The sequence below is a fragment of the Tyto alba genome, unplaced genomic scaffold (genome assembly GCF_018691265.1).
Source record: "Tyto alba isolate M040663 unplaced genomic scaffold, T.alba_DEE_v4.0 Super-Scaffold_1, whole genome shotgun sequence".
NCBI classification, from domain to species: domain Eukaryota; kingdom Metazoa; phylum Chordata; class Aves; order Strigiformes; family Tytonidae; genus Tyto; species Tyto alba.
In genome coordinates, this window is record NW_024881261.1 from 24,425,631 (window position 1) to 24,439,417 (window position 13,787).

Genomic DNA, 13,787 nt, shown 5'->3' on the forward strand with positions numbered 1-13,787 from the left:
CGGCCGCCCGCCCCGCCGCCCCCGCCCCTCGGTGGCGGTGCCGGCGCGGCCGGCGGGGCGGGCCGGGGCTGGCGGGCGGGCCGAGGGGAGCGCGCCGCACGCCGCTCAGCGCGAAGATGGCAGCGGGGGAGCCGCAAGCCAAGAAGCTCAAGCTGGAGCAAAAGCAACTGAGGTAACGGGCGGCGGGGAGGGGCTCTCCTCCACGGAGAAGCACCGGCGCGTCGCCGGGTGCTGCCCCCGGTGGAGGACAAGCCACGTGCCGCCGCGGCGCGCGGTCGGAGTGACGCCGGGAGGGTCCCGCCGCGGCGGGGGCGGCCGGGCTGGGCGCGGCGCGGGGCGGGCGGCCCCGCCGCGGGACCGCGCTCCCCTCCCGGCGGCGCCGGGCGCACGTGGAGGGACTGCGCTGCCGCGGCCGCGGCGCCCCGGCTGCTCCCCGCCGGTCCCGCCGCTCGGCCCCGGCGTTGGCCCAGGGCGGGAGCGCCGCCGCCGTGGCGCGGGGTCCGGGGGGGCCCAGGCCGGGCCTCGGCGCGGGGGTCGGTCGGTGCGGGTGAGCCCCGGAGCGCCGGGGGGGGGGGGGGGGCGTGCGGCGACAGTGAGCGCTGCCCGCGGCTGCGCCGCCCGGCCCGGCAGCGCGGCTTGGGCTGCCCCCCGGCCGCCGCCGCCTCTGAACCTGTCCCCCGAGAGCCCCGGTTAATAGCCTTGAGGGGCGCCTCTGTCCCCGTTAGACAGGAATTTAGTTATCCAAAATCCCTCGTTAACAGACACATTTTCTTTGGGGCACGTGGAATATATTTAAATGTCTTAATATTGAAATAATCTGTGCCATTTGCTGTACTTCCCTGTTTGTGTGATCACTGTAATATCACTGACTGAATCCCACCTGGCTGATGGCCTGCCCAGAAGCAAGTATTTTATTTTTAAATGTCAGAGCAGAAAAATATGAGGTTTCTCAATGCAGGAAGCACGGTCACAAGGAGTACTGAGAGAGCTATAGCAGAGCTTGTGTGGGTGCAGTTTCTGGTTTGTTTTCTCGGGATTATTAGACGCGAATATAATTGTAAGATAGCTGATCAAGTATTCAGTATATGAAGAGGATTGATGACATGAGGCCTTGAAAGGTCCAAAATTACCTCGGCGATAACTAATAACTTGCTCAAATATAGCATAAAGGACGTATATGTACTTCAGTACTGAGGTGAGAACAGTCCCTTTTCGTACTTATGTCCTTACTGGGAGAACTAATCCTATTAAATTTGTCAAAGTCAGAGTACTTGCTCCTTTGGCAGCTGAGTGACTTTTCAAGTCTAATAATAGTTGACAAGCTCAGTTGCAGACAGTGGAAAAGGAAAAATGTAGCTGAGCTTTGAAACCAGGCAAGTGGCAGGCAGCAGTGTAAGGTTGTAATTAAAAAGCAGCAGTTATGTCCATGGGCCTTAAAGCAAGGTGGGGCAAGAAACTTGCAATTGCAATCTTTCTGTGGATAAAGCTTACTAGAGGAAACTGCATTTTACTTGCTTCAAGCCTAAACATGAAAAATCAAAAATTTGAGAACATCAATGGAGTACTGAGTTACAAATGTACAGGATGTTTACAGTGAAATTAAAGACCATGGTGACATACTCCGATAACTGATTAAACTGGAAGTAATACTTTTGTAAGGTATGATAGATAAAACATGAGGAGCTTTGTTAGAACTTGTGTACTCTAATTCTGTTTCAAGTTATTTCAATATGAAGTGTAAACTAGACTAGCTCTCGTTTCATAAGAGGAGAAATGCCATAATTAACTGGTGATCAAATAAAGTTAATGTGTGCTGTGGGCTGCGGGTTGGACTCGTGAAGTGGGTGAGGTGGTTGGACTAGATTTGGCAGAGCTCTGCACTCATTTGAACATAGCGGCAAGAACTTGTTTGGCCAAGTGCTGCTTTGGGACTTTGTTCTGTGTTAAAAGCCAGTACAGAAGGTACCAGAATGGTTGAGGTTCCTTGACTTTTTTGTGTTTGTAATGAGGTTTGGTTGTTAATGTGAAGCACTGCTACATATGCTTGGGAGTACTGGAAACAGTTAACCTACAGATATGAAAAGAAGGGAAAAATCACTTGAAAAATTTGGGAGATAAATGCTTCATATTTGTTATACCAAGAATTACAGGAGAATTCCTCGTCCTCAGCTTCTAGATCTGAGACTCTTCAGCCTCTTTAGAAGACCATGTCCAAAGGACTCGACAAGGATGGTCTTGTACCTTATTTTCCCATACAATACAAACCTGAATATTTACTGTGGCTCCCGCAAAAACGATTTTAATATAAAAAATGACATAAAAATTTTAAAGTCCACTCTGTAATATAAGCCACACCTTGTCAGCAATAACAAACATTTCCTTACCCCGTATTTTTTTTTTTTCTTCATCATTTTCTCTCTCAAAAGGGCATCAAGGAAGTTTCATGGATACATAGGTCTTTTTAGTACCTTTTGATCCTTTTAGGCAAAGGAAAGCAAATACTGCTCCCTCATGAAGTAGGCAAAGCTGACTGGGTTCAGCTAAAGTTGTTTGAAAGCAATATAGGATGGTTGGCTTTTGCCACCCAGTGAGCAGAACACAAAGCCTGAGACCCAAACTAGCATTCCCAGCTCAACAATGTGTTGTGCTGACATTAATCTGCTGGGCGACAGGTTTTGCATTGTCTTTATTGACGGGTGCAAATCCCTGATAAAACCAACGGGCTTTAGGCAAGGCCATTAATGCATGCTGCGTTGTTTCAGGCTTCTGACTACATATCTGCTGTGTGAAATAAAATATCATTGTGTGTGTAAACTGTACTGTTTGAACAGAAAATAGGCTTCTAAAACCGCAAATGGCTTGTCACTGAGTGGTAGCATCATCTTACTAGAAACATCATGAGGCATTACTTCAGAGGAGGGTTACTAAGGATTTGTGTCCTTTTATATTTGGTTTGGTTTTGTCTTGGAAGTCTGTAAAAACTGCAACCAGACTTCTGTTGACAGGCTGGTACAGTTATGAAAGAATGTGGACATTCTCTATAGAAATTTTGAGCTTATATGTACATGTCTGTATAGAAATATGCATGTGTGCAGAGGGAAAAAATGAACCAATTTGTGAAATCTTCCACTGTGAAGTCCTCTCTGCTCCATTATGGCCTTCTGGCTGTTCTGCAGCAGCTGTATTGATTGAATAGTCATGACGTGGCTGGCTGTTTGGACAAATCAGTTTATCTACATGAAGACAATGTAAACATTGAATTTGACAAATACTTTATACTAAAAGTACAAAGTACAATATATCTTCTCTTCTGTTACTATTAGATGTCTCTTCCTTTTCAGAATAAATTATTAAACACTCTGTGGGTAATTGTTATCAAAAGCAGTCCTTTGTCATTACCATTCCACTAGATTTTAGGCAGCTTGATACTGGTGACTGTAAAAAATACTGCTAATTTCATGCATTTTTGATTTTCTTAAGAAGCTGGCTTTTAATTTAGCTTATTCTTTTATCAACTCTCTACAAATGAAAGAAGATTCCAAATATTTTAAATTAGATGTGACAAAGCTTTCAGTTATAATTTAGTAAATAATTTTTCTTTCTCTTTTATTATCTCTGGCTTTTTTTTTTTTTTTTTTCTTTTTAAATTTCACCTTATTCCCCATTTGTATTCATTTCCATTTCTGTCTTCATGGTTTATGCTTTTCTTACTTTCCAGTTTCTCATATCTGCCACTATGGGTAACTTTTTCCACATCAGTACTCTTAATGGCCTCTTAGTACAAAGAAGGATCTGAAACTTAAGCACCTTGCTGTGTTCAGTCCTGAAAGAATAAAATCAATAGACTTTTTCTTCAGATAGATATTTAGACTCCTGTAGAAAGCAGATAAATACTTTTGAAGATACTAGCAGCAGACTTTGTCAACATAACTTTGAAGGGACAGTTGCTGCTGTTATGTCCTAAATACAGCAAAATTAACAGAGATATATCTACAACCGGAATGACTTGCAGCGTGGAAAATACCTTGCTCTTACAGTCCGGGCACTCATTTCCATTGTTTGGATATGTAACTCTCAGATTGCTGTTTAGATTGACATGTGTCTTCGCCTGGCCTTTGATGTAATCCTGTGGGATTTTTCACAGCATGTGTCATATTTCCACGGTTTTGTGTTCCTGTATTGGAGAAGCTTGTTACGGTGTTTTCGTCCTTTTAATTACAGTAATTCCTTGCTTTACGGGAAGGAATGTGTAACCTGAGCAAGGAAAGAGGAGGTCGTGGGAAGTCTCTGCACTGGGCCACGAGCATGGTTGGTGTCTCTTTCTTTCGTTACTGATGTTACCTGCAGCCCATCTGGTCAGAACAGTCATACTGATGTACAGCAATAGTTTAGACATAGTAGTCTTTGCTGATATCCTGCAGAAACGTACGCCTCTAACTTGGTGTGCTGCCTCCCTGAAGTCAACAGGACTAGTCTTGCCCCTAGAGCTTCTTGCATGCCTGGTTAGCAGTGGGAGGGGAGCCAGTCCAAAGACACCTATTGCATCATGAATCTTGAAGTTCCTGTGAATTTTTCTGAGATTTGCAAGTTCATTCTTTTCCCCCTAATGCAACAGCTTGTATAGAATTACTCACTAATTAGATCTATTAATATTACTTAGACCATGAAGATGCTCACAGAGGAGACTTGAATGAATGTAATAGTTGCGTACGATGTCAGTGCAATAATGTGAAATAAGCTTTCTGTAGAGCAAGACTTTGGCTTACTCTGTTGTTGCTGAGGTATATTTAATGTGGAAATGTTTAAAGCAAAACTCTGGCTTGTGATTCAAGGTTCTGATATTGAATTTGAGTAGGTATTGTACACAGGCATGGTACACAGATATTTCACAAAACCAGTTTCAGAAGCAGGGAATGGGTTGCTATCTAAAGGTCATTAATTAGTATTTGCTGGCAATGTATTGGAAAACCTTATCTTCTTGAAAAAGGTCAATTGAACTTGCAGATACAGTGTGAACACTGTTTTCTCATGGCTCTTCATTTTTTATTTCTGAATTGCTTCTTAAATAATTTCAATTTACATACTAATATTATTTATATAAAAAATATCAAAGCATTTTGTGTGAAGGAGAGAAGTCTTTGGGTATTACTCAGAATTCAGTGAAGGGAAAGTTGGTTTTATTTTTGCCAGTTTGAACTGTAATCATTTCTGTAATGATTGTTTAACTACAGTCAGCGTTGTTTCACGCTTGAAGGATATGGGAGCATAAGGCTACTTTCTGGCTTTATGGTATCTTGGGATTTCATTTAAAGTGAAATATTTTTGTGATTTTTTTTTTTTTTCCCCTTATACATTCAGTGGTACAAAGCAATTGTAACTGTCTCAATGGCTAGGCTATTTGACTAGAATAAGATAGAAAAAAAGCATAGCTGTCTGAAATGTGATGCAGATTTATAGACTTCCCTTTGCTTCTACAGCTGTGTAGTCTGTAAAGCTGCATTAAAAGAAATGGGATTATTCTATGGAATTGTAAAATAATAAACAAAAATTAATACTTTGCTAGTAGATCCATAGAAGATAAAAATACATCTTAGTTTATGTTGCAAAATATGAAATTCTCTCTGTAGGAAAGTTTTCAAAACAGCCACTGTTTCAGTAGAAAATGCATGCAACTCTGCAAAATGCCGTTATTGAAAGAGAATTTGTAGACTTCCTGCTTGCTAGTCCCATTTTATAATGTCTGCTGAGGCTGTTATGTAAAAGCTCATCCTTCTGTCTTGCAAAGAATAAAGAGTGGGCAGATTATCTAATGTTAACCTTAGTTTTGCACTGTGAAGGGATTGGGTAAAATCTGAGGATTAATGGAGAACTTTTTGTTTATGTGTTGTAAACTGGACAATTTATACCAAATATTTGTGGTGTAAAACATAACACATTAGTCCGAAGCTAAGGTCTAGATTGCCGATGTGTTGGACACACAAGTTACAAATGTATAAAATGTATAGCTTCATGGATTACTTCAATAAAGTGCCATTTAAAAAATTCTCACATGCTTACCTGTTGTTATGTGGAGGTGCAGTTAATTTTTAATTCATACCATGCTTGAAAGGAAGATTTTTAATGAAATCACCTGAGGAATAATTGTTCATCACATTTAGAGGAACTCATATGGTCATGCAGATCTCTTCCTTACTGTATAGTAACAGAAGCAGTGAAGAGAAATTGTGGCTAGACCCTGTCAGGTATTATACATCTTCAAATGCAAAAGCTGTGAATTCCGTATTTCTCTCAGGGATTTCTGAAGCCAAAACACATGTGAAGGCACAGGTCAGCTGCCCGACGCAAGCAGAGAAGGTTTGAAAGGTGTCGGGAAACTGAGCAAACTCAGGCTGGCTGCCTAGCACATATGTGATGTGACTACAAGTCAAACTTGGGGCATGAGCATCATAAAGTTAATGTATGAACGACCATAAGCCACAAATGACCATTTTTCCAGGGATGCCCTGGTTGCTCTTGTTCCATTTATGTGTCAGGACTTCTAGAAGTTCCCTGGCAAGTGACCCAAAAATCTGTAGTGGTAGGTGATGCCTCAAAGATGTTAGTGTAGAACCTGTGGGTATGTGATAGTACAATCAAGATGTTTGGACTTGGGAATAGTTGGAAGCTTATAAAAGTGTGATTGACAAATGATGTTGAGGTGTCATACATGCTATTTCATAAAAGGCTGTTTAATTTTTTAGAAAAACACCCTTTTGATCCTGTGTTGCGAAACTGATAAAAAGGAACATTTGATGTTACATCATTTGGACTCTGTAGCTTAATATTTGTAATATACGGTTGTATGTTACAAATTATTATAAATATAGACCTTGTTAATGTATTATATCTCTTTTCTTTTACATATTCTTATGTGCTTGTTAAACCCAGGCAATTATTTATGAGGGAATCCTCAACTTGATTTTTCTTTTTTTTTTTTTTTTTAATGGGTTTATTATTTAAAATACAGTGATAGGAGCAACAAGACCAAGCTGTGTACTACTATTGTTATATTTGCCTGTGTTGGAATTCCTCACCCCATTTTCAGGTACGAAACAGAAGTCTGGCTTTTAGGTACTGAAATTATTAAACTAGGAATAAACTGTTGTTCAAAATGGATCAGAAGATGCAGCCGTTATATATCCAAATATAGTATTTACATTTTATTAGAGTTCAAAATCCTCCATCAGGATTTGGGGGCCTGTTGTATTGTGTGTTGCAACAGTAGGGTGATGGATGCATTTCCCACTTCAATTAGTTTGACTTTTCAAGACCTCTGACACTCTTTAATAATGAGAATTTTGTAAGTGATGATTAATGTTTGAGTGTTTAGTTTAGAGAACCTAGGAAATTTGTCCTACGTCAGGTATCGAACATAAATATACCTGTTATCTTCATGTGACACTGTAGGTCCTTGAGCATTGTGAACATATCAAATTTTGGCATTGTCTCTTCCAAGACATTCAAAAATCAAAAATAATGGAAAAGTTTGGCTTTAATTTTCCTGAATACAATATTCCCATTTTGTAGTTGGAAAGGAAGGGAAGCTAAAGCTAATAACCACAGGATTAGAAAGTTGCAAAGTTTAAATATTTAATTAGAGGTGACACAACAGTTCTTAACAGAACAACGTGGGATTCTCTTTTGGCAAAAACAACCTCTTCTGACATCAGTTTCATGAATCAGTGTTTCTGGTGCTGGTAAGTTAACAAAATGAGTGCCAATGCCGCACGGGGTAGCGGTGACTTTGACAGCCCGATGAAGAGCAAGGGGGGAGGAACAGTGAGGATAGGAACCTGGCGTTACCGATGCTTTTCCTTTTCTGACACGGCCGTTTTGCTTGAATGTCAGGCGGCCAAGAAACAAGCTGGGCAATGGAGGGCTGCCCTTTTTTCCCCGCCAACGGTGGCCGACAGGCCCCCATCTCGTCCGTGTCTCCGCTCTTGCTCTCTGGCAGGTGGGAAAGAGAAATCCCGGTAGCAGCGTGCCACAGGTGGCTGCCAGGCGCTCCAGCAACCTGGGGATAAAATAGACGAAAGCAGCCCTCCGCCCTGGAGCGAGAGCCCACGCCCGCGGGGCGGGCCAGCCCTGCCCCAGCCCCCGGGGGCGCGGGGACGTGGCCGTCGCTGGCTGAGGGCGCCGGTGCCGGGCGGCGGCGGCCGAGGAGGAAGGCTTCACGGAAGGTCACCTGAAGCGGCGTTAAGGTCTGAGCCAACACACCAATAAAAAAAGAGTGAAAAGGCGTTCTTGTCGAAGTGTGTAAAAATCGCTCCTCGGGGGGAAGCGTCAGTCAGCGGCGGGGGAGGACGAGCGGTCCTGGGGCGGCGGGCGGGCGCCCGGGGCGGGAACGTTGCCGCTGGCCCGGGGGGCAGCCCCGGCCCGGGGGGGGCCCCCAGCGGGGCGCAGCCATGCCCGCGGCCCCGTGACAGCCGAGGGACTGCGATGGCAGGAGCTCCGCTAGCCATCTTTAATGCGGGCAGTACGGCTAGCACCCCACACCTCTTCGCTACCTCAATGCAACGCGTTTTTTTTTTTTTTTTTTTTTTTTTTTTTTTTTTTTTTTATTAGCGCCGGCGACCGTAATTGCCTTCTCGGGCTGGCGGAGGGAGGTGACAGGGGGAGGAGGAGGTGTGTGGGAGGCGCGTACTCTCTGCCCGCACCAAAGATGGCGGCCAGAGAGCCCGGGGCGCCGCGCGGGCGGCGCCGCTCGGTACCGGGAGCTTCCGAACCGCTCGCCCGCGCCCCGAGGCCGCCGCCTCCCGGGGCTCCTCGCGCCCCGCCGCCGCGGAGGGCCCGGCCACGCCCCCGCCGGCCGCCCAGCCAATGGCGGGACGCACGGGCGGGCGGGGCGGGGCGGGGGCGCGCGGGTGGGTCGGTCGAGCCGTGGCCGGCGGCTCAGTCGCGGCCGAGGCGGGCGGAGAGGCGACGCCGCTGCCAGCGGGGCTGCGCCGCGGGCGGCCGGGCGGGGAGCCATGCCCACCCTCAGGTAACGCCCAGCCCCGGCGCGGCTCCTGCAGCCCAACCCGGCGCCCCAGGGGAAGCGGCGGGCGGGCGCTGATGCGCTCCCGCTCGCGGGGCGGGGGCGTCCGGCGCGATATTCCGCCGGGGCTCGGCTCTACGCTCCTTCTCCACCCGCGTAACGAAGGTGCGGGGTAGCGCGGCTCCGTTCTCTCCTTCTCGCCCTGTGCCGCGAGTGGGTTTCGCGGCCGCAAGCCCCCCGCCCCGCCCGTTCCCTCCCGGGGACCTCAGCCCGGCGGGGGGTCACCCTCTCCCTGGGCGCGCGGAGTTTATTTCTGGCGGGCAGGTGGGCGCGCGACGGCGTCGGCGACCGCCGCCAACGGTCGCCCCCGCTGAGGCCGATGCCAGCCCTCGGCGGCTCGCCCGTCCGCCCCGGCCCGGGCGAGAGCCCTGAGGAGATGGATGCGCCGGGCCGGGCTCCCGGAGGCGCGCCGAGGGGCGGCGGCGGCGGGGCCACGGCCGGGGGTTGTCGTGCGGCGTCGCTCCGCGGCGGTGCCGCTGTCAGAGGTAGCGCCGGAGCGCGGGCGGCCACCTGCCGCGGCGGGGTCCCGCCCGTGGGCGTGGGAGGACGGATGTCGTGAGACTCCGGCAGCCGCGTTTGAACCTTAAAGCATCGCTGTGGCGTGCCGTGACTGGAACCTAATTTTAAATGAACCTCAAGTAATGAGAAGACGGGTCGTAATAACAGGTTGGTCCCTTAGCGGTCTGTTGGGCCTGTGGTAATGTCAGTTTATCAGCGATAACTGAAGAATGACAAACCCTTAACTTCCCATGCAGTGAAAGGAATCGTTGTGACCCGTTTAGCTTCCTAGAACACTTCATCTCAAGATGGGGTGGTATTGTGAACTGGTAACCTTTGTCATGTCATTATTTTGATTAGTCCTTCAGCTACTAGAGAAATGCCTAAAATTACAGACTCTTAAATTCAGTCATCATTCAAGGCAGCTCTCCCATCTCGCCTCTCCACCCTCAAAACTCAGTGTATCAGATTTCACACTGTTTCTCACCGAGGAGTACAGATGATAACTCTTTGAAATTGCAGTAGTATTTTACTGTTGGAGCTTGTGGAGTTAGCGCAGCTGCGTAAGGAGCTTGGTAGAGGTGGAACAGTTTATTTTTTTTTTTTTTCCTGTGGCAGCCTTGCTTATGTAAGGCCAAGGCTTTTAGGCTTGCCTTCTAAGTTGGAACCTGTGAGTGTGTCGCTTTAGAAGACTATGAAGGTTTCATAATGAATGAAATCTTTACTGAAGATACTCCTCTAAGTCAGTATGTAAACATGTAACTCCTTAGCCAAATACTGCTTTTACTTAAGACCTAAGTAAGGAAATCATGTGAGCATGTCCTACAAGCTACTTGTATCTTTATGATCTATATGCTAAAGTAATTTGCTGATGTGTGATGCAATGGAAATTGTCTGAATTTTGGAATCACGGAATAATAGTTCTGAGGTACTTTTAGTGTTAGACAAGTTATGGTTAACAGTACCTGTCATCTTATTGACTTGTATTTATGTTACATAGGGAAGTGGGATGAGAGAAGGATGTTCTTAGTTGGGGGCTTATAGCTATTTAATTGCTATGAATCTGGTACTATTGTTGGTGTAACTACATGCATAAATGACTTTTGATAAATCCAAATCTTGTGTTACATGGGGTTCAGCTATGTTCTTTTGTGACTGAAATGGATGTGCTGAGAACATGCCTTGCTTGGCCTTACTTTTAAGGGCATAATCAAACCCTATGGAAATAATAACATTTTAGTTCTTATGAAACCGTATCTTATAATTGTGAATAGAAGACTAGTCATGCAGCAGGCTGTCATGCGACTGGATGTCCCAGTCATGTTTTATTAAGGCTTTCTGACTGTAAAATATCTTAGCATAAGAATTTAATATTATGTGTACGTTACAGCTGCACAACAGTATGAGGCTGTTGTACAGCAATAAAAATAATGAAATTTTCAGTGTGGCTTCCTTTACTATTAGTTATTGTTACATAGATGAGAATTTTTGCAGCAATTAAGAAGAAAAAAATACAAAAAGTTTTTTAAGAAATAGTAGGATATCTTTTTCTTTTTTTTTTTTTTTTTTTTTTTTAAAAGTAAGACATGCCAGTATCCAAAGGCTCAAAATAATCTTCTGTTTCTGTGCCAGTAACTAATATTATGCTTTCACTGATATTTTGATGTTGCTCTTCCACTGAAGGGTACAGCAGCATGGCATGATAACAATATTATGTGATTGTTAGATACAGTACTGCTAATCTTCAGCAGCCAATTAGAACTGTATTTTTAAAAATGCCTGCTATAGTAGGGCATTAGTAATGAATAACCATTGTACTGGACACAGCTTTCCAGATTGTTCAGTTAGAGTTAATTTTGTTGACTTCTTAAAACTGAAGGGTAGCTCAGTACTGGTATTTTTTTGGGGGGTGGGGGGTGTGTGGTGTGGGTGTGTGTTGTTTCCATCCAGTTTGGTTTAATTTTGTTACTTCTGCAGCTTGTGATACAAGTAATATGTGAAACACTGACTATCTGTGAGAAATCAATCATCTTGACAATCTCCAAATAAAATGCCATAATTAGCAGGTGAAGATTTATTTATATTTAATGAATTACATCGCTCGAACTGATAATTACAACTCACTCTTTATCTAGTCCAAAGTTAAATTACAAACTCAAAAAATATATTGCTTGTTGTCAAGAGTTTAGAATGCAAATGTGGTGTACATCCAAGCTTTCTGGTAAGTTACTGTTGTTGCTGTAGTTTTGCCTGCTAGATGGCCAGTGTATTTCTGTGTCTGAACAAGTTTTAGATTTGTATGAACGTCTTATTCTTAGTTGAAAACTGTATATACTGTTCACATATATATGTACTCTGTGTGTATGTGTACACACACACACATACACTGACTGTGTATAGTCGATTATACGCCCTTAATTTGTGCAGGTGGAGGAGTTGTCACTTGTTTCTTGGAGAGCTGAGCCAAATATTTTTTCTCAATAGGTTAGTTAAGCAAGAACATCCTTCTCAGATGGTTAGATACCGGTATTCCTGTCCGAGAGAAGGGACTGGAGGGAGTCAAGAAGTCTGTGAAATACATAATTGTCTGTTCTGTGTCTGTTGCAGAGATGTATTTCCCAAATAACCTATGTATTGTGAAATCTTACTTTTGGGGAAACTATTGCTGTTTCCTCACTGTTTTATATCTGGTTGGTTGGAAATAATCCATGAAATTTTAATCAGTGCAGGTGTCCAGTGTGACTGAACAGCAGACATAAGGCTGGTAAGGTTCACATGTACTGCTGAAAGTCTTACACTTGGTGGGAATGCAACAGTTTAATACCTCAGTTTCTTGTGCCCTTATCATTCTCCAGGATCTTAAATATTATGTTTAATTTTGTGCTTTTACAACATGTGGCATTACTGAAAATGTGACTTTTTGTATTATTATTTTTATTTTTACAGAGGAACAAACTATAGCCAAGTAACTGCTATACCTCATGCTGTGCCACAAAAAAGCTCAATAGTGTAACAGTGCAGATACTTTTCAGCCCCTCAAAGAAAGGGTGATTTGCATTGCACTCAAACGTAGCTGGTGGGGGTTAATCAGGTTGAACATGCTGAGGATTTACACAGCCAAGTCTTTAACAGTAGAAACACTGGACTTTCCAAATTGTGATTCACAAAGCTTGTATTAGAAAATGCAGATCACAGTGGTGATCTTAAATGTCTGCTTAAACTTGTTGAATTTTTAAAATTTGTGACTTGGAAATAGATTGTGTAGACTCTTCCCATTTTGCCTATAAAGATATTTTTACCAAATGCAGTGTCAGTTAAGGAATGACACAACTATAGTCTCCAGTACAAATAGAGTGTATGGATTTTTCTCCTTCTTGCCAATGGAATGTTAATGTCTAGTTTTAAGCATGGAAGTTCTAGTACCTTGGGACGTAGTTAAGTCAAACATCAAGCTGGAACAACCAAATATGTAGAAATACATGTTAATTGAAAACACAGAATTATCTGTCTATTAGCTCATGTATTTAGATGATTTGCAAAAATGAGTGTTATAATCTATGTACCTCTCTTCTTCATAGAAATCAAACAGTTAATGTACTCAAAGTTTTATGTGTTTGAAAAGCTGTCAAGTTCTGCTGTCCTACATTTGGTTGTGAGAAACAACTATGTTGCAGTTGGGGAGAGTTTGCCCAGAAGTTTCAGGGGAATGTTTCTGAGTATACACTTACTAGTCTAGTGATAGCTACTTTGGCTTTTTAAACTTTCCATCATGGATGGCACCCTAATACAGAGGCTCTGGAGTACTTGAACAGGGATAGTTATAAAATACTAGGGGAGAAGGAAGGCGTGGGAATGGAACAGGACTTCTTGTATGTGATGTAAAGAGCTGCCTGGAAGAAATGGCACTGAGAGGGCTAGTTCCTGCTGCTGCTGTGTTAGGAGTTTGAATGCACCTTACTGGCTTGACAGTTTCTGTGGATGCTAAACCAGTACAAAGTTACTCTTGTGCTGTTTCAGGTATGTTGACTGGTACGTTCTGCAGCTCTCATCGGGTTAAATGTTTGGTAGCTTCTATTTTGCTCTTCTGTTGAAGGTGATTTCTTCCTAGGCAGTGACCTTAACATGTCAGCTCTATTTGAGAGAGTTTTTGAAGTTCAGATGCTGTTTTCTGGCATACCATACACTTAAGTGCTGATACTTGTCTTATATGGAA

At 44.1% G+C, this 13,787-nt stretch overlaps 1 protein-coding gene across 4 annotated transcripts in view; it reads left to right on the forward strand.

Annotated features, from left to right (window-relative positions):
* The first annotated feature begins 43 nt into the window (after positions 1 to 43).
* ADK (adenosine kinase) overlaps positions 44 to 13,787 on the forward strand; it is a 289,605-nt gene continuing 275,861 nt past the window's right edge. Inside the window, exon 1 of one of the 4 annotated variants that reach the window (XM_032982148.2) lies at positions 44 to 172. In XM_032982148.2, coding sequence (XP_032838039.2) covers positions 117 to 172 — 56 coding nt within the window. In that variant the 5' untranslated portion in view covers positions 44 to 116. Of the gene's footprint in view, positions 173 to 8,094; positions 8,241 to 8,918; positions 9,023 to 9,160; positions 9,182 to 13,787 lie in introns of those variants that run through there. The other 3 variants (XM_042797253.1, XM_042797148.1, XM_042797191.1) reach the window with 3 other exon arrangements.